At 43.9% G+C, this 20,436-nt stretch overlaps 1 protein-coding gene across 2 annotated transcripts in view; it reads right to left on the minus strand.

Annotated features, from left to right (window-relative positions):
- ABHD12 (abhydrolase domain containing 12, lysophospholipase) overlaps positions 1-20,436 on the minus strand; it is a 56,342-nt gene that overhangs the window by 3,317 nt on the left and 32,589 nt on the right. For both annotated transcript variants that reach the window (XM_086631794.1, XM_086631795.1), the window contains 5 exons: positions 17,633-17,738; positions 15,115-15,234; positions 12,582-12,612; positions 2,739-2,784; positions 1,336-1,465 (listed from right to left, as the gene is read on the minus strand). In XM_086631794.1, the coding sequence (XP_086487920.1) occupies positions 1,336-1,465; positions 2,739-2,784; positions 12,582-12,612; positions 15,115-15,234; positions 17,633-17,738 (433 nt within the window). The remainder of the gene's footprint in view (positions 1-1,335; positions 1,466-2,738; positions 2,785-12,581; positions 12,613-15,114; positions 15,235-17,632; positions 17,739-20,436) is intronic.

The following is a 20,436-nucleotide window of genomic DNA, read 5'->3' on the forward strand; positions in this document are numbered from 1 at the left end:
AATGGCATCAGGCACCTGCATTAGGTAAGTCAAGTCCAAGGAAGCAGCACACTGTATAGCCACTTGGAAGGACCTCCTTTAAGGTGGCTCTCAGGCTCCCAGCATATCTGCAGCTGTGTGACACAGCCTCCTACCCCCATTCCACAAGGGCTGAGCAAGAAAGAGGGGAATCCAGGCATATGGGCAGAGAGGTGCAGTGTTCCAGGCAGCTGGAGTACAGAGTCCCAGGGTCACACTGCAAGGAGTTTCCATAGCTGGGTCAGAAAGCAGCAAGGTCTCCTCCATGCATCTCCCTAATGGGATATGGATATTTCCAAAGTTGCTGAATCCTTCAAGTACAGTATACTTCAAAAACCTAAAACTTCAGGCTGGCTATGGTCACCAGGGAACTCAGCTGGGGACCAGAGTCCCAGACCACTCAGATTGCGGTACACTGGGAAATGTCATAAGCATGCTCTGACCCCGAAAAGGATCATGAAAACGTGGCAAAAATTTAGAGGAAGAATCCAAGGAAAAGCCTTTGCATTCACTCAAAGCAGGATGTTTAGTATGATAGCAATGAAAAGGCACTATCCTGAAATACCTCCCTGTCCCAGCAACACATTTGTTGGAAAGCAAGGCAAGCTGTTGTGGTCCCAAATAGTATAATCTGCACACTGCTCAATTAAAAGATAACTCTTGTGTTTGCCTTCTGCTCCTCTGCAAATTAAGGGGGTAAGAGCACATGCTGCCTGCTGAACACGACCCACCTCAGACAGAACAGAAAGGCAGGAAGCAGGAAAGGAAAATTAAAAACATGCAGGCAAAGGCACTTGATACTTTGAACTTCCCTGTGCCAGGCATGACCTGTGATGGACAGCAGTGTAGTCATGCAGGCATCTGCATGAGCACTGATTACACATGGCGTGTTTGCCAGGACAGGAGAAAATGGTTTGTAAGGGCAAGTCATGAGCATGTGCGGCTGGTCTGAGATACTCTTTCAGAGTACCAGAGAAGCCTGATGTTCTGCTCTGAAGGACATAAATAGGTTCACCACAGAGAGAGATCAGTGCAGTCCCACTTTCTCTTCCCTTGGTCAATACGCATTATATTATTCCAAGTGTCTTTCTTCCAATGTAACCCTCTGGGCAATGAAGGTTCAAGATCGATTCCTGCATAGTCATTCACTGAAGCCCTTCTCGCTCTGTAGAGTGTGAAGGGGAAGATACTCTGCAGCAATTATGCCACAGACTCCAAGCCAAGCCAGCCTGGAGATTATGGCAAACAGCACCTTCATCCAAGGTCAGTGTTTAGCATTTTGCAGAAGCTAAAGTCCTACTGATATTAGATGCTTACCCTGTGCCCAGAGAGTGTCCCCATATATAGACCGGGTTGTCTCCGCTTCTTGCTTTTATCCAGTCGAAGACATGAAGGGCATCGTAGGTCATCCCCCTCTCTGATGGGCTGCCTATTGAATCACCCCAGCCTGAAACACAAATAGACCCTCTGAGAATTGCACAAACCAGTCAGCAAACCCAGCCAGCTCTTTCCATGCAGCCCATCTGCAAGTGCAAAGGGACCTGAGACATGGACAATTTCTGTTTATTTCCCTGTGCATCCCTACAATTTGGGGCTGAAAGCCCTGATCCATCCAGTCATTTAAGCAAGGTAACTGCTGGCTGCCAAGGAGTTTGTGAACTTAGTCCCCAACAAAAGGAGCTGGATCTCAAACACTGCCATGCTGTGTTCTCGCACCTACCCACCTGCAACAGCCCTGTTCCCAAATCTTAGCTGCTCTTGCGTGCATGTAACCAAGCTGTAAGTGGAGTCTCTAACAGCGTAAGAATTAGATGCCTAGGGTCAAAAACCAAGCACGTTTCACAAAGCTGTTGCAACATCAGTTTGTCCATGCTGTTTGATCAACAGCCTCAAGCAATTTTCCACCCTACTGATTGTTTTGGCTCTATCACTATTGCAACTATTGCTTGCTGCAGCAAGCATCCCACATCCCTTCTGATACCTAATATGCAGTCAGAGAAGCAGCTGCCATCAGGACTGAAAAACAGGGCAAGCTCCTACAAATGAACCTCTCCCAGATGTCTTTCTGATAAAAATGCAACGGATTAATTTCTTTCCTGTATCTCCAGTGGCATTACATTATAGCCATGGCTTAAATACTGAGAAGGAAAAAAAAAAGAGCAGCAGATGCCTGACTGCTGGTGGCACAGAGTTGCAAAATAGTCATGGCTTCTGCTGAGGATGTTATCAATTGTTAGCAAATCAATGTCTTATCTCACCTATCAGCTTTTAAAAAGAAGTGCAAGTTCAGTTCTCTCTGTGTCCTCAGGAAAGTCAATTAGATCATATCCAAGACTACAAATAGGCAGGCTCACTAGTTTCCAGATGTGCACCTTGAGGACACCTGAACTGGATGCTATGACAGCATATGTGCCTGGGTCAGCCTCTGCTCCCTAGCTCCCAAATCAACAAGCCCTGTGCATGAGGGCAGATAGGAGCCAGAGTCCACCGAGCTGGACATCAGGAAGCAGTGCTACACAAGAAGACACTGGAAAGAAATGTCTTGGAAGTTCTTTGGATACCCATGAGGAAAAAAGAAGCAATAGCCACATCTAATTAGCTGGCAGAAAGCATTTATAAAACAACAGCTCCCCTGAGATCCAAAAAGAAGCACAATTTCTTTGCTGCTTCTACACAAAGAGACATCTAAAAGTGTTTCATAATGAAAGAAGCCCACATACCTCGATAATCAAATGTGACCACGTGGTACCCAAGGGAGCTGAGAACCTGGAGGGGAGAGAAACATGCAGAAACCCATCACAGAGACTTGCACAGCAGCCATGCTCTTGCCTCAGGCCAAGGTGTAGGGATCTAATTTACAACATTATCAGCCTGACATGGTGAAGTGACAACTTGCAGTTTTTTGGTGTAGTAGGCACAGAGCTTTTCAAACACTAATCTTCTCCACCTGCTGGCTTTACTCCATTTGTTTCCTGGACCTTGTATCAGGTTTAGATGTTGATACTCCCTTTAACAGCTTTGCTCTTAAGATCCACAAATATCCTATGACTGTTTCCCCTACAAACACTGAGGTTTTCCAGTGATACAGTACTACTGCTTCATTTATATTATTCTAATTGACATAAACGTTATTAGCATAACATATAAGAGCCCATTTCGGGTTTTGGAAGGCTTAAATGTATACGTCCAAAATGTGCAATTACTCTATCATGAAGATTTGTGTTTCAGCCAACTGTAACCCTAACAAAATCTGTTAAAAGCAAGTAAAAATACCCAATGTTAGATCCACTTGCTTGGAAAAAGTGCCTTGGTAAAAACGATGCCAGTTTTCCAAGCTACCATTGCTTGGTATGAACCTAACAGCTTTGTGGTAGATAAAAATCAACCACAAAAAGATTAAAATGTTGTTGCTTTCATAGTCTATGTATGATACATGATTAAAAAAAGCAATCTTACTATTACATTATACTAAGTGGGTGGTGCAGCTGGAGCACTTGCCAGGGAAGACTGAGGCAAAAAAGTAATTGAGAACCTCAGCCTTCTCCATATCCCCAGTAACTAGGTCTCCCGTTTCCTTCCAGAGAGGGCCCACATGTTCCCTAGTCGTCCTTTCATGACTGATGTATCTATAGAAGCTTTTCTTGTTGCCCTTGATGTCTCTGGCCAGATTTAATTCTACCAGGGCTTTAGCTTTCCTAACCTGATCCCTGGCTGCTCGGAAAATTTCTCTGTATTCCTCCCAGGCTACCTGTCCCTGCTTCCACCTTCTGCAGGCTTCCTTTTTGTGTTAGAGTTTGTTCAGTAGCACCTTGTTCAGGCCTCCGCCCGAATTCCTTTTTACTGGAATGCACCACTCCTGAGCTTGGAGGAGGTGATCCTTGAATATTAACCAAATTCTTGGGCCCCTCTTTCCTCCAGGGCTTTATTCCGTGGTTCTCTACTGTGGAAAAATAACAGAAATTGGGAAGGAATGGGAGAACATTGTCCCCCAAAGTTCAGCTTATATCTTCACATAAGCTGCAATATCAGAGCAGCCTTGAGATAAGACACAGTTGCTGCTCCCAGGAACAGAACACACTTGGAATGGACAAGGCCTGCATCTAGTTGAACAGAATGTGCAATATCTGTGATGTGGGGAACAGAGAGGTACGGAGGTACCGTGGCTCATCCCTGTTATCATGGATAAAGTATGTCCGACGAAGATAACCACATAGTTACCATCAAGGAAGATGGATCACAACTGCTGCCTCAGCAGTGATGGTGAAATCATGTTCTGAAGCTGAACTTTGCTCATTATAATGTCAATATAATACTAAAATACACCTCCACCTCAAAAGCTACCCGCCTCCAGGCTGCGATGACTAAAGTCACTCAAGCTCCACCTGAAAGCAAAGAAATAGTATAAAATGGCTAAAGAGAAGGGGGATGTTAGGGAGAAGACCTCCATCGGAATGTCTGGGATCAGTCAACAGGCTGGACCTCTCTTCTTTCCCCACTAGGGACACCTACTGGGTAAGAGCTGTGTTATGCACATTTACTTACTAACATCTTGCTAGCTAGTTAGTATTATCACTGATCAGTTCTGGTTTTATATTGTTCTAAAATCAAATCTGTTTTCGCAGGCAGTCCCTATCACCGGCTATCTTCGAATCTGTATTCTGTCACAAGTATATGTAATAAAATGTATCATATATATATATATATATACACAAATATATAAGTTTCTGGAAACATCATAATTGATGCAGAGCTCCATGCACTCCAGCTGGTCACTGACATAGAGGGCAACACCTCCTCCTTGTCCCCCCTGCCTGTCCTTCCTAAAGAGCCTGTATCCTTCCATTCCAACATTCCAGTCATAGGAGCCATCCCATCATGTCTCTGTGATGCCAATAAGATCACAGCCCTGCAGGTGTGCACACATGTCCGACTCCTCTTGTTTATTCCCCATGCTGCGCACGTTTACATAGAGGCATTTAAGTTGGGCCTCTGATGAAGAGCTGACTTACTGGCTGGAGTGCCATTTTTACATTTAAAAACAGATTTTTGCCATGCTCTACTTCTTCTTAAAAAATATGCTGAGTTTAACGCATACATCGCAATTATGCACACAGGACTAATGTTCCATTTTCAAAGCCAACTGTCTCACAGTTCCACTAGAGACTTTATTACTCAACTATTCCTTTAACTTCTAGCTGCTTAAGTACTGATAAATAATTAACTGATAATGTTCTCAATCCAAACATTTTTTATTTTTGATCTCCATCCTAGATTTCTTTTATGTTTATACTCATGTACACTTTGCACCTATGCTGTCAGGGCTGGTACCCACCTCACTCTAGGCACTCAGCCCCTGCAGCAGGAGAGCATTGCTGTGCACCCAGGTCACTGTTCCCATGGCAGCTCTGCCTTCTTCTACCCAAATATTCACCCTCTCCCCCCCGTTTCCCTTCCTGCAAACAGCCCTTCAGCCCCTGGTCCTCCCCCTGCGTCTACCTCCTCAGACCATCAGTCTGAGCTGCACCAGCCACCACCTGCACCTCATACCTGTTGAGGACCACCAGAGTGGCCTCCAGCTTTCCTTAACCTCAATCTGAGTCTGAACCCTCAGCACAGCCCTGCTCCCAAATCCTGCCACTCAGCACAGCCAAAAGCAGGAGAGAGAGTGACCATGCCTGCAAAGAGTGTGGAGTCTCCTGAAGAGGGACAGGAATGGCATGATGCACCCCCAGCCAAATCCTCCTCTTACCACTGGGAGCCAGGAGCTGCAAGGCTACAAAAAGCAAATGCATCTGGTAGAGAGCAGGAGACGCTGCAACATTCAATCTATCTGGCTCCTGTCCTGGTCACCTGGCAAATGCACCAGCCCTCTCACAGCAACAAGCAATGAGGATGCCCTCAAGACACCCCCAGGTACAGGAAGCAGCAATCTCCATGCTCACCTAAACCTAGGCAGGACCCCTGGCCACCAAGACCTGCCTCCTCACAGCCCAGCATGGCACAAGCTGATGTGCTCAGTTCTCCTCTCCCTAGCAGAGAGCAAGAACAAATTGCTGGGATAAAGATGATGAAGGTCATCTCATGCCTTTACCAAAGGAAGACATCGATGGAGCCTCCCACTCCTGCACCAAACTCATTCAACTCAAAGCCAAGATGCAGGTAAACCACTTGCAGGGGCTAATTCCTCCAAGGACCTGCCAAGCCCCAACCATGGGCACTTCCCTGCTCTTACATTTCAGAGGTGCCTTTCTCCTCCGGGGAAAAGCAGCGATGAGGCTGAGGAGGAATGAGAACAAGCAGGAAAAGCAGCAGAAACTGTCACTACCTCCGCTGCAGCTGCCACAGCTGTAAGGTGCCCACCTCAACCTTCACAATGCAGGGCCCTACACTAATAGCATCCTCTGCTTTAGAGCATGGCTCTGCTATCCGTGGACTTTCCTTCCTACCCTGGCATTGGGCAGCTGCAGCACCCAAACACCCACTTCCCAAGAGGAAAGCAGACGTGCAGAGCAAGGCCAAAGTGCAGCCTACCACAGTGGATATAAAAGAGAAGGAAGAACCTCCACCAGTAACATCCAGCTCCTTCTGGTAAAGGACGTAGCTGATGATGAGCTGTAACACCCCTGCCTGAAGCCCACAACTCTGGAAGCATCTCACAATCCCATGCCCGGCGTTAACAGCCTCTTCTGTTTTAGTCTATTTTAAAAGGTATTTTTCTTTCTTGGTTTTCCCCTTAGAATCAATTCAGAAAAAGTCTCAGATGAAGCTGGTAGGATTTTGATCGGCTTTGCAGATAACAGGCATTTCCTTTGACCCTTAACAGGATGTTTGGCATAACAATGCCAAATGTTTTATTTATAGTAATTACTTATGCCCCTGTAACAATACCTTATTGTTTCATGTGCTGCTATTAAGTTAGGTAATCTCATGTAGCAGGGAAAAAAAACCCTCTGCATCAGCTCTCCACTATCCCAGTATATCAACAACTAAAAGCTTCCCTGCCAAAGCCTCACCGTAGAAATATGAACTGCAGAAGGAGCTTGTGGTAGCCCGTCACTGACAGTCAAGGTAGCTAACGGAGCAGGATTCTTGTCAGTTTTAAAAGGTTTTGAGTTGCTTTATTTAAGCATGAATAATTTGAATAGTGTGCATGACACAGTGACCCTGAATACACTGGTAACTGTGATGTCTGAAAACCAGGCTTCAGCAAAGAATAACTGGATGCTTGCCCAGATTAGAGGAAAGCATGCCCCTTGAAGCGAGTTTTGTATCTGGTTACTGCTCCACTGCTGCTCCTCCTGCTGGCTTCCTCGTGGCTCCTGCTTCTGGTTACTGTCTTCAAACACACATCGACTCCGGCAAGAACGATTTCGGACACCTGCTGCTCAGACTGTGCAGCAGTGACCATCTCAGTTTTCAATGCTGCTGCTGAGAAAAGCTGCTCAAATGAATCAATCACTCAGAAAGAAAGGACAGACACCTCTTACAGTCATTATTTCCCTTCTGAGCCTCTTCTAGAGGGTTTCCCCTGCCGTTTCCAGCCTACCAGCAGTGTCACCAAAAATGAAACAGGCTGGATTGCTGTCCTTCTGCTGGAATAAGCACGAACCTGGATTTTCTTGCACGGTTCTGGTAAACCCATGTATGTTCACATGTGAGTAACCAACTGAAAAAGACTAAGCAACTTGTCTATGTTGTCAGCAGCAAAAGAATTCCAGACCCAGGAATGGAAACCTTGGCTTTTGGTAAACTGTGTTGTTCATAGGTGAACACAACAGAGCTCTGCACGCAGAGTCTTTGAGTATTCTGAAGCACTGCTGCTCTTGCTCAGTGAAAATCCAAAACAACTCCTCTGCCTGTCTTGGCCAGTTCAAAATGCATTGCAGCACAGGCTGGTTCCCAGAAAAATGACCAACTAGATCACCATACTCGACAGTCTCCTCAACCAACTTTCTGCAACTTAGCTCATCCTTTTCTCCTAAAGGAAAAGAAATATCACCTGCCTCCTTGGGGCTGACAAATAGTATTTTCTAAGCAATCTGAATTAAAAACAATTGTGGCAAGGGATCTTGCATAAGGAGTTGCATTGCAATAAAATTTTATGAGTGCCAACATTCTTGATACAAATTACAAAAAGAAGGGAATGATAGCTAAATCCATAGGGAAAACACAGACCCCTCCGAAATGAGCCAGCAAAAATAATTATGGCTCTTTTAGAAACATGTGATATGAGACCCTGAAACTGTGTGTGAGGATTTCAGCCAACAGAGAGTTTAATCAAATAAAAGTCCCGAAGCAGCTGAAGTTGCCTGTTCTCAGGTAACACATCATGGTGCTACATATAGGAAATTCATTGGTTCTCATACAAAGCTTTCAGCACCTGAGGTGGCACCACTAACACAAATGCCCTGTGTCATGGGAAAGGGGGAACGCAGGCTGAACCCACCTGCCTGACAAGTGAAAAAGTAACCCCTTTACTGGCAACACTGAAAATGTTTTATTCCAACAAATTGTTCTGTGCATAGGCAAGTACCAGCTTTGTCACTCCAGCCAACTAACGGACCAACAGGGAGGTTCATACTGGCTCGGCTCAACATTTTGGCATTTAAAAGACCAAACATCACCTTCAAAAGTTTGAAGAGAACAAGGAATATGAGCCGGCCTCAATCCATGTATATTTTCCCAGCAGTTGGTGATGTGTGGCTTCACATATGGCACCCTTGCAACAAAATCTGCATTAAGACCAGCGCTGAGAAGAAACAATGGCAAGTTACGGTTGTTGGTGATGCCCTCCTGTGCAGAACAGGAGCACCCATTTGCAGACTGGACCTACTTTTCAGCGAAGTTTGCTGTCTCCTTAGGTTCTGAATTAGGGGTATCACCACAAGAGTGAAGAGCTTAGTACAACCTTCAGACTACTATCCGTTCCTGCTCCTTCACTAATGATGTCATAACAAAAAGTCTGAGGTCGATCAAAAGAGATTTAAGAATGCTAAATAATTCAGGAACACAGGTAGCATTTTCCTCAGTCCTCCTAGTAACAGGGGGAGACTTTGGAGGAAACAGGCAGCCCAGGATATCAATACCTGGCTCCAGGACTGGTGCCTCTGCCAAAACTTTGGGCTTTTAAACCATGGAAGAGTTTTCAAGACAAAAGGTATGATGGGGCCTGATGTGATCCACCTGTCCTGATGGGGAAAACACGTCTTTGGGTGTAAACTGGCAGGACTGATTGAGAGCACTTTAAACTAGAATTGATGGGGGAATGGGATACCAACAGGATTGCAGTAGGTAAGCCAAGAGTTGGCATGGCATCACTTGAGGGTAGCAATGCTAATGGGAACATTTACACTGCTCCTGGGACCACAGGGGGCTCAGGAGCATATCTGAAATACACCAGCACACACATGATGAGAAACAAACAGGATGAACTGGAAGCATTGGTCAGCTCCCAGAACTATGATATCATTGGTATTAGCAAGACTTGGTGGAATGAATCCCATGATGGGAGTGCTGGGATGGAGGGCTACAGGCTGTTCAGGAGGGATAAGCAGGGCAGGTGAGGTGGAGGTGTTGCACTATATAAAAGGGAGAGGTTTGATTGCACAGCCCTTACAGTTAGTGATGATGTGGTTGAGAGCCTCTGAGTGAGGATTAGGGATATGGAAAAACAAAGGAGATGTTGTAGTGAGTGCCTACTACCAATCACCCAACTAGGATGTAAGCACTGATGAGTTATTCTATAGGCAATTAGGAGAACTTTCTGGATTGGTACCCTTGTCCTTATGGGATATTTCAACTTCCCAGACATCAACTGGGAATATCGCACTGCTGTGATGAGCAGGTCTTGGAAATTCTCGAAGTTTGTAGAAGACAACATCTTGTCACAAGTACTCAGTGAGCCAACTAGGAAAGATGCCTCCTCAGACTTGCTATTTGTGAATAGAGAAGGACTCGTGGCACGTGTGATGGTAGGTGGCTGTCTTGACCACAGTGATCATGAAATGGTTGAGTTTAAAATTTTCAATGTAATGAGAACAAAGGACAGCAGAGTTGCTACCCTGGACTTCAGGAGAGCAAACTTTATGCTACTTGGGAACTATTTAGTAGAGTACCCTGGGTATCTGCTTTTGAGGGCTTAGGAGCCCACAAGTGCTGGTCAGTCTTGAAGAACCACCTTTTAGAAGCACAGGAGCAGGCAGTCTCATTGTGTTCTAAGTCAAGTAAGCAGAGCAGAAGACCAGCTTGGCTGAACAGGGAACGTCTCGTGGAGCTCAAGAGGAAAAAGAAAATTATTGATCTCTGGAAGCAAGGTCAGGGTTCAGAGGAAGAATACAGAGCTGTGGTTTGTACATGCAGGGAGAAGATGCAAAAGGCCAAAGCTCAATTAGAGTTGAAACTGGCTGGTGTTGTTTCAGTTACCAACAAGGGCTTTAAGCACGTTAATAGCGAGAGGAGGTCTAAAGAAAACACTGGATTGAAACTTGTTGAAGAGGGTCATCTAACAGGGATGAAGAAAAAGTGGAGGCATTCGATGCTTTTTTCGCCTCAGCCTTTAATAATACTGATAGATCTTGGGCTGCCTGGTCCCCTAAGTCAGAGGACCGTAAGTGTGGGAACAGTGACTTTCCATTTGTGGACACTGAAATTGTAAAGGATCAACTCTACTAGCTGAATATTCACAAGCCCATGAGGCCAGATGGGACTCATCCCATTAGGATGAGGAGACAGCAGATGTTATGGCAGGACTCCATTCAGTCATCTTGGGAGGTCCCTGATGACTGGACACTAGCCAATGTTATTCTAATTTACAAGAAGGGCATGAGGAAAGACCCAGAGAACTACAGATCTCTGTCTAACCTCAGTTCCTGGAAAAATTATGAAGAAGATTATACTGGGTACTACTGAAAAGCATTTAAAGAACAATGCCATCATCAGGCACAGTCAACACGGGTTCAAGAAGGGAATATCATAACTGATTTGATATCCTTCTTCCATAAGGTCACCCACCTGGTGGATGAAGGGAAGGCCACGGATGTAGTTTCTCTGGATTTCAGTGAGGCTTTTGATCCTGTCCCTCACAGCATCCTTCTGGACAAGATGTCCAACTGTGAGATGAGCAGATACACAGTGTGCTGGGTGAAGAACTAGGTGAAGGGGAGAGCTCAAAGGGTTGGAGTTAATAGGGCTATATCTGGCTAGCAACCAGTCACCAGCAGTGTTCCTCAGGGCTCAATTCTAGGGCCAGTTCTATTCAATATATTTATCAATGATCTGGATGCAGGAGTTGAATGTGCCATGAGCAAGTTTGCTGATGATGCCAAACTGGGAGGTGCTGTTGACTCTCTTGAGAGACAAAACGCCTTGCAGAGAGATCAGAGCATTCAGCGATCATCAATGGGATGAAATTTATCACGAACAAATGCTGGATTCTGCACCTAGGACAGAGTAATGCCAGGCACAAGTATAAGTTGGGAGAGGAGTGGCTGGAGAGCAGCCCAGTAGAAAGGGATCTGGGGGTGCTGATTGACAGCAGGCTCAGTATGAGTCAGCAGTGTGCCCTGGCAGCCAAGGGGGCAAACCGCATCCTGGGGTGCTTCAAACACAGCGTAAACAGCTGGTCAAAAGAGACTGTTATCCCACTATATTTAGTGTTGGTGTGGCCTCACCTTGAATACTGTGTGCAGTTCCTGGCCCCACAATTTAAGAAGGATATGAAGGTCCTTGAATGTGTCCAGAGGAGGGGAACAAAGCTGGTGAAAGGCCTGGAAGGAATGTCCTATGAAGGGCAGCTAAGGACTTTGGGTTTGTCTAGTTCAGAGAAAAGGAGGCTGAGGGGGAATCTCATTGCTCTCTACAGCTTCCTGAGGAGGGGAAGTGGAGAGGGAGGTGCTGACCTCTGGTACCCAGTGATAGGACACATGGGAATGGTTCAAAGCTGTGCCAGGGGAGGTTCAGACTGGACATTAGGAAGCATTTCTTTACCGAGAGGGTGGTCAAACTCTGGAATAGGCTTCCTATAGAAGTGGGCCATGCCCCAAGCCTGTCAGTGCATTTGGACAATGTCCTTAATAACATGTTTTAACTTTTGGTCAGCCCTGAAGTGGTCTCGCAGTTGGACTAGATGATCACTGTAGGTCCCTTGCAAGTGAAAATGTTCTATTCTGTAATGGTAAATATACAGCTATTGGTAATATATGATACCTTATACGGTATCTTAAATTAGTACACTAGTATAATCAAATTATGGCTATGATTAAATAAAGCTTTTAATTTTTCCCATGAACTGTGTTGTGAAAGTATTCCTGGCGAAGAATCTGGTTAGCTCAGTTGGAGCTGACAGTTAACAACAGCAAATAAAATAACTTTAAATATCTTTTAATATGGGGAAGTGTGCTCATGGCTTACAGATCCCTTTTCCCATACACATTTCGTATTTAGAGGAGACTAAAAGCCCTAAACTATCTGCCTGTTGGTAGTAGGCGCTAATGAGCAGTCTTCTCAAGTCTGTGCACATCTGATGTGTTAATGCAATTGCTTGGACAACATGTGCAGCCACTTACCTTGTAAAGCTCCACACGGTGATCCCCTCCTCTGGCAGAAGCGATTCATGAAGACAAGAGGGGAAAACAAACAAACAAAACCACATGTGAACATTCAAGCTTCCAGAAACAGACTTTCCCGATTTCCTCAGGCTTCCAGTTTAACACAAACATGCCGAACATAAGAAACACCGTAACTGCTTTGTCACATGCTTCAACAAGACAGCAAGGCTTTGCAGGACAGTTTTAAAATCAACTTCTCCTTATAAATCTCTTCTCACAGCAGGTAAAGACGAACTTTTCAACCCACCCTCCTATCTGCCTTTTCTAAAGCCTATAATACATCCAAAACAGCCTGTCCCTGTTGGCTTTACAGACCCTGCACTTCTGCCACCAGTGCTGCCCCAGCCAGTAATCCCTGTTCTCCAAGGTGTGATGCTCTCAGCAGAACTCACCACGTTAACCCAAGCAGCTGGCCCTTGGATTTTCTCACCTGGCTCCAAGTACAGGGACAGAAAGACACGTGCAAAAGACTGAGCAGAGAAAATCAGAATTTAACACTGTAAATAAGTCCAGGGGAAGAATCTGCTTTAATTCTTTTTTCATAAATTGAAATCTAGACAATAAAACAGAGAGTGAATGTGCCACCACATGCTTCAAAATTATTATCAACAAAATGATATGGCTAATCCACACTCAAACTTTAGTATTGATGTATGAGTAGATTTACTCCTGCACTCATACAAAAACTCCAGAACGTTCATACTGTGACTGGTTTGGTCAGTGCAGCCTCTAAACCAAAATGCCACTTTCCAGACCTCCAAGAACATATGCACTTGCCAGCCAAAAGCTGCCAGCTCCAACTGTACTACAAAATACCTAATGCAGCCAAAAACACTCGAGGCATTGCTTATAAATCATTTTGAAACATACTAGTCTGAAGAAGAAGATACACTTGTTTGAAAAGTCACCTTTGACGTGCCCACATTGGTGCCTTTTCATGCATTCCTCAAAGTGCAACAGAGGATTCTTTTTTCTAAGGGGATAAGTAAACATAACATTTTTGCCTCAGCTCCAGACCACTCAAGCAAACCAGAAAGCCAAGGCAGTGGTTAATTAACCTTATGGTTAATGCAGCCTGCATCAATAAAGCAGTCTTTTGACAAGAGACTGAATATGCAGTGTAGAAACATACAGCAATACATATTAAAGCTGAAAAGGCAAAGCCAACACACCTCCAGCTTCTCCAAAGCACAGAGTAAAGTGAAATGTAAAATATGTAACCAATCCATAGCTCAGCACTTTATCTCGGTAGCACTTAGGAGAGCCAAGAAGTTAATCTAAATCAATACACGCATAACAGATACTGGTCCCAAATTACCACTATTAAGCTGCAGAATAGCTTCCATTAGTATCATTTGCTACACCCAATAAAGGCAAGAAAACAAGCGAAGCAGTATTCGAAAAATAATGTGACAATTTGATTAAACCTTGTAATACATCAGCACAAGAAGACAAAGTCAGTTTCCAAAGACCTATCTGCTCATGCATTTCCTGGCCCACAGCAAGCATCTTCCACACCATGCCCGTGTTCCAAAAGAGAACACTGCTAAGACAGGAATTCAGGTATAAAAGGGCAACGTTCCTGCAACGTAAAGGCCAGAGAACCTTCACTATCAGCACACTTAAAACAGATTTTGTTTGCTTTATATCACGGAACTTGTATTTCCACAATGTTTCTGTTCTTGCAGAGATCTATGAGAAGATATGAGCTTCAAAAGAACATGTACTGGCACTCAAAACTCAGAATGGGGCTGATGCTCTTTGTAAGATGCTATTAGTAAGGAAAAAGACCATGTTCTAATAACTAACTGAACTAAAGCACTGTATCATGAAGAGCTGTGGCAGTAAGAACATGATTCTGAGAAACATCCAGAAAGTTTCACACTGCTCTAATGGTTTTTAGCATCCAGCAACAAAGTATAGAGATTCAACCCACTTCTTAGCTTATATACATGGTTAACTATAAAATTAAGAATTTTAGAGATGCTCCTGTTCCAGACAAATGTCCTAGATGTATGCAATAGTGAAACAAGACCAGTACATTACCTTCCTCTTTCCTTCTGATTTTCCTTCCTCAGAATCTGTTCTCTAGTAAAATAAGCTCATAAAAGGAACTGGAAAGTTTATTTAATGCGTGCAACATATACGGAAGCACTAATACTACCCCACGTCTTGATTCAGAGACCACTATACTGAAAAGAAATACTTCTCCCTACCTGACCTAATAAGTGTCACACAGCCTCCTGGCTTCTAGCAGGCAGAGGATACAAGGTAAACTACAGTATCAGATATCTCTGGTAACTGCAATAAATCTATTCCGACATTCAATAAATGGAGAGGCGTTGTTTCTTAAAACATACTTTCCTTTTGAAAGAGAGGACAAGCACCAAACTACTCTTAGATTTTCTTTTGGTTTTAATCAATGTGCTGAAACTGTGACAAGCCAGGAAACCACAGCATGAAACAAAGTCGTCACTGGTTAGTGCCTCACCTTGTTCCCGCATTGCCATGCAAGTACAGGATTACAGGATGGCTGGAACCCAAAGCATCTTCAAACCACAACTGGTCCTTCCCTCGGGCATTCTTCCATAAGGCTGCAGGGACTGTGTGCCTGTACAGAAGGAAAAATTACATTGTCCTGTTGCTACTCAGTGTCTGCCACTCAAACCTTGCATTTTTCTGATCAACTCATTTACTCAGGATTACACTTCACACACGCTCTTCACAAAACTGTCACAATTAGCGGACAAATGGCCAAATTTAAAAGGCACTGGCTAGGGTTATTTCTACATTTTCACCTCCATCATCACTGCCTTCAAAATTTAGGGCTGTGCAAGGCATCAGACTTCACAGGCAAACCCAAAGCACAACTATTGAACTTCCTGCTGTTCTGGAGAAAGAATCTCAATTCCTCAGCTTTTATGGCACTTAATTACTTCAATTAACATACTTGTACACCATAAAGAAGATTCACAGCTGGGTCAGCAGATACTCAGAATAATCACCAAAGTCAGCTGTTTTTGGAAACAATGTTCAGTGAGCAAGAAGCATATCTGACTCCGTAAGTCCATTTGAGGAAAATGAGGGAGTCAGAGCCTGATGAGAAGATCATGTATTTTGTTTTCAGACACCAGATTCTTGAAGGTATAACATTTTATCTAGAAAAGCTACAATCTAGAAGAGCTAGGAATTCTTAACTCACAGCTGGTTCTTTTGTAGATAATATAGCTGGGCAGCCTGTTAGAAATAATTCAACACTGGTGGAACAGAAAGACAGGAATAACAGACCAAAGAGAAGACAGGCATTTAAATTGGATAATTAGAAGACAAACACTGAAGGCAAGTACATGCCCACAATCATCACAAATCATTGAGAAGGGAGCCAGCTTTTAGCTGTCAGAAGTAACCTGAGTACTCACATGCCTTTCTCCTTGGAAGAAAGACAAATTCCATCTACTCAACTTCCTCCTAGATGTAAAGTTCAGATGACAAACCAACACAGGGGAAAACAATGCAAAAAAAGTCTACTCGCGTGCATGCAGCCAGTAGACAATGAGTTTTTGAGGTGGAAAAAAGCCCCAGTAACTGTAGGACTCAACTTCTCCAACGGTTCTGCCTCAAGACTTTTGCAAGCTTATGAACAAAGCGGGCTAAGGATTTTGTTTCAGAAGTAGACCGAACACAAGACCTTACACTGGCATGAAAGCAAGGCTCCAAACTTTTGTGAAAACCTATCTTGTAAGTATCAAGACAAATGAAAGGGACTCTGAATTACCACCATATGCTGGAAGTTCTGTTTTAGTAAAGATACACGGTACATTTGCAAGGGAAACAAAAATCTCCAGACTGCAATCGAAACTCGATCAACAGCTTAGTAGGTAGAATTTTAATTGTCCAAGTGAAGACACAAACCATTATTTATCAGCCTACTCTGGAAAGACTGAACTTCCAGCTTCTAAGCATGTCTTTCACCGAAATTCACTTAAAGGGAAGGAACCATCTTTATGTATCAGGATATCACTGTCCCATTCAAAAGGTCACATACCCTTAAGTGAAGAGAAAAACTCTACTGCCTTAGTGGACACATACTGGTTACACACACGTAACTGAAAACTCCAAATCCCACAGCTTACAGATCTGACATCACTGGATGTATTAAGGAATAGCCCATTTCCCTTCACACCTGACACCTTTTTTTCAGGTGTTTGCTGCTCTTGCATATGTATTCAAACTGCAGGCCCTTTTTCTTCAAAGCTAGCAAGAACTTTTCTATGGCTTTGAAACTCCTGATGTTGAGACACAACAGAAAATGATCATGAGAAACTGATGCAGAAGCTGGTTTGAGCTGGTCTAATAATACAGGAAGTACTGAAAGCAGACCTTTTCAGACAGAGAACCAGTCATCTGTGCTGATCAAGGAACTAAAATGGATTGCCCTTGCTTGGGACCAGAAAATCTTCTTCATGAGGAAGGAATGACAAGTGAGCTCTGACATTGTCACTTGCTTTGTTAAGAGCATAAAACTGCATGTTCCTTTCTCACCCACTCTCCAAACCTTACATACGTTTCATACACATAATATTCTTCCTCCTACTCTGAACACTTTGATCCTGTTTTCCTATCTTCCCCCACACCTATTTTGGAAAACAAAATACAAACAGCAGTTGAATGACAAAACTTCTAACTCCTTGGGTCTTGTTTGTTATGGAGGCATGATCGTAGCAATGCAGACCTGTAACCTTTACAATTTCAAATTATGAGGTTTCTCTGAATGCACAGGTTGTCCAATTATGTTTCATGCATTACTGATCTGAGTTCAGATGAGCTACAGAGATTTGCATACTTTTAAACATGAAGTCGGACACTTGGCAGAGGAAAACACAAACATCCACAAATCAGAGCAAGCAATGGTTGTCACATGCACAGCAAAAATACTGGATAGGCAACACTGAGAACAAAAAGAAAGATATAGATGCATGGCACATACTGCAGAGAACAGGCTTCCTTACCAGACTCCAATGGTCACATCCTCCTCTGGCTGCAGGTAATAGTTACAGGTGTGGTTCAAACCTTGATCCTGTGGTCTTTTCAAGTCAATGAAATATGGGACCCTCACTGAAATAAAAAAAAAAAAAAGAAGGAAAAAAAAAAGAAAAAACAGAATACGAAACCTTTTAATTTTTATTTTCTTACAAAACTGCTTTACTAAGGCACTAGAGAGTTGTACAAACTGGTCCACTGTGCTGGGAAGACCTTATTCTTTTGGTGTGGAAGGATGAACTGGCTACAGCTGTAACTAAAATATGAACATCAAAGAGAGCAAGGTAAGAAGACACAAGCAACCATCAAAAAAACAAGTAGCAGGCTAAAATTAAGAGGTGGGGGAGACAAACAAACCTTCCTGTGACACACATTTAACCATCTCTGCCCAGTCTGCTTTGTAAATCTCCCAAACACAAGATAGTCACTCCTGCTGTGTCAATGGGGTGGCTTAGCTGATTTGACAAGCCTTTTACTGTTCATGTTGTAGCTGTAACAGAAGTTACTGATGGGACAAACTCCCTGGGACAAAGGGTGCATCCCACAGCTGTAACGTGTGGTTTCAGGATGACATGTCGTTTCAGCCTCTATTAACACAACAATCTACAGGAGATATTGCATTTTAGTAGCAGACTCTGCATTGCTCTTGTCCTATAAGAGTAAGATAAATTGTGTTAAACACTGTCCTCCTGAGCCATTTAAAGGATATGCAGTGCATTAGCCCGTTCTCCAAAGATTATCAAATAATTGCCATATCACTCAGACACTGCAGCATTTAAAAGAGATCATGTTAGGCTGGAAACTTCATCTCCTCAGGAAGAGATCCCTGAAAACAAAATCATTACACCTCAATTCACTCTTCCAAATGTTTTGTTCCCCAACTTATATAACACGCAGTTGTTTGCTGCTTGTTATATTCAGTGATTCAAAAATGAGCAACAAAAGGAAAGCCAAACATCAAGCATTTTCAGCATTTTGTTCTCCATTGCTTGGTTCACAAGCTACATCTTAGAGACACTGTGCAATGTGCTAAATGAGGGTATGTGCTTAGCCTAACACTTCATTTTCCATCATCAATACTGTATGATCCCTCTAGGCAGCCTCTGACATGTCCAATATCAGGAGAGATGCTATAGAGATCCACTGACAGCATCGAGCAGTTTTAAGGACTCTCTTCTCCCAATGATTCAGGCTTTTCCCGTAAACTCGAGCTCTATTCCAGCAGAACCAGGAAGTCTGTCTCCTTCAAATTTAGTGGCATAACAATTAAGACACCAAGGTTTTTGTGCTATTAACACTCAAAGAAGCTACGATAATGGTGACAGTCAAATCTCACTTCGCTTACCCCAAAATATCACTAAACATTCCATAAACATGAAAAGCACGGCAGACAACCGCCAACGTTAACCTGATGAATCTGGCCCCTTAAGACTGCAAATCTATACCTGTGCAAGCCTGTTTGCTCTTACAAGTCCCAGGCAAAGCATGCGTGCCACCAGAAACCCATTGGGTCACTGTGCAGCCACCGCAGAACTCGATGACACTCCCACAAGGGTGGTGGATCCTCCAAGAGGATGGTAAGTTCTGGGGTCAAGGTCTGGACAGGTGCACAAGTCACTCCTATTAGTGTTCTGGGAAAGCCATTCAACTTTTCTGTGCCTTGATTTTCCCATCTGCCAAATTTGTTACAACTTTCTTGCCAGATTTCCTATTACAAAGATATGAACAGGAACATACCAATGTTGCAGTGATGGGAGCCAGGTAAGCATCTACCTCAAAGCAAGAGAAAAATATAGAAATATAGGCAATTTTTATGTATGGCATTTATCACTGGGATGATCCATCTATTCTACTCACACAAACATTGCCATGATCATCACATAGGCATACTCACATGGATATTTGGCACATCAAAGGTTATTTCAGTGACATATTTCAGGGCTATTTGGTACCACTCACAACACATCACATGACAAAAAGCACATGATCTGTTAATCATGCTGATACACTAAATCTGATCTAGTCTGTATTTACGTTTCTAGAAATCTCAGTTTTCTGAAGACTTCCAGTGGAGACAGCTTGAGATCTCCACCCATACACCCAGGTATCTCATAACCTAGAACAGAAGTCTGTTCACAAGAACAAATCCAGACATTGGAGCTGCACCTGGGGACGGATGAGGTCCCGACTGAGAGCTTATGGGTTAGGATTAAAGGGAAAGCAGGGACAGAGGACGTAGTAGTAGGGGTCTGCTACAGACCACCTGACCAGGAAGACTGGGTGGATGAGGCCCTCTACAGACAGATAGGAGCTGCCTCACGTTCACGAGCCCTGGTCCTCATGGGGGACTTCAACCACCCTGATATCTGTTGGAAGGACAACACAGCAGGGCACAGGCAAGCCAGGAGGTTCCTGGAATGCATGGATAATAACTTCCTTCTCCAAGTGGTAGAGGAACCAACAAGGAGAGGTGCTCTGCTGGACCTTGTTCTCACCAACAATGAAGGGCTGGTGGGGAACGTGACGCTCAAGGACAGCTTTGGCTGCAGCGATCATGAAATGGTAGAATTCAAGATACTTAGAGAAGCAAGGAGGGTGCATAGCAGGCTCACTACTCTGGATTTCAGGAGAGCAGACTTTGGCCTCTTCAGGGATCTCCTTGCTAGAGTACAATGGGATGAGGCCCTAGAGGGAAGAGGGGCACAAGAAAGCTGGTTAATATATAAGAATCACCTCCTCCAAGCTCAGGAGCGGTACATCCCAACAAAGAGAA

The sequence above is a fragment of the Tauraco erythrolophus genome, chromosome 2 (genome assembly GCF_009769465.1).
Source record: "Tauraco erythrolophus isolate bTauEry1 chromosome 2, bTauEry1.pri, whole genome shotgun sequence".
Classification (NCBI taxonomy): Eukaryota; Metazoa; Chordata; class Aves; order Musophagiformes; family Musophagidae; genus Tauraco; species Tauraco erythrolophus.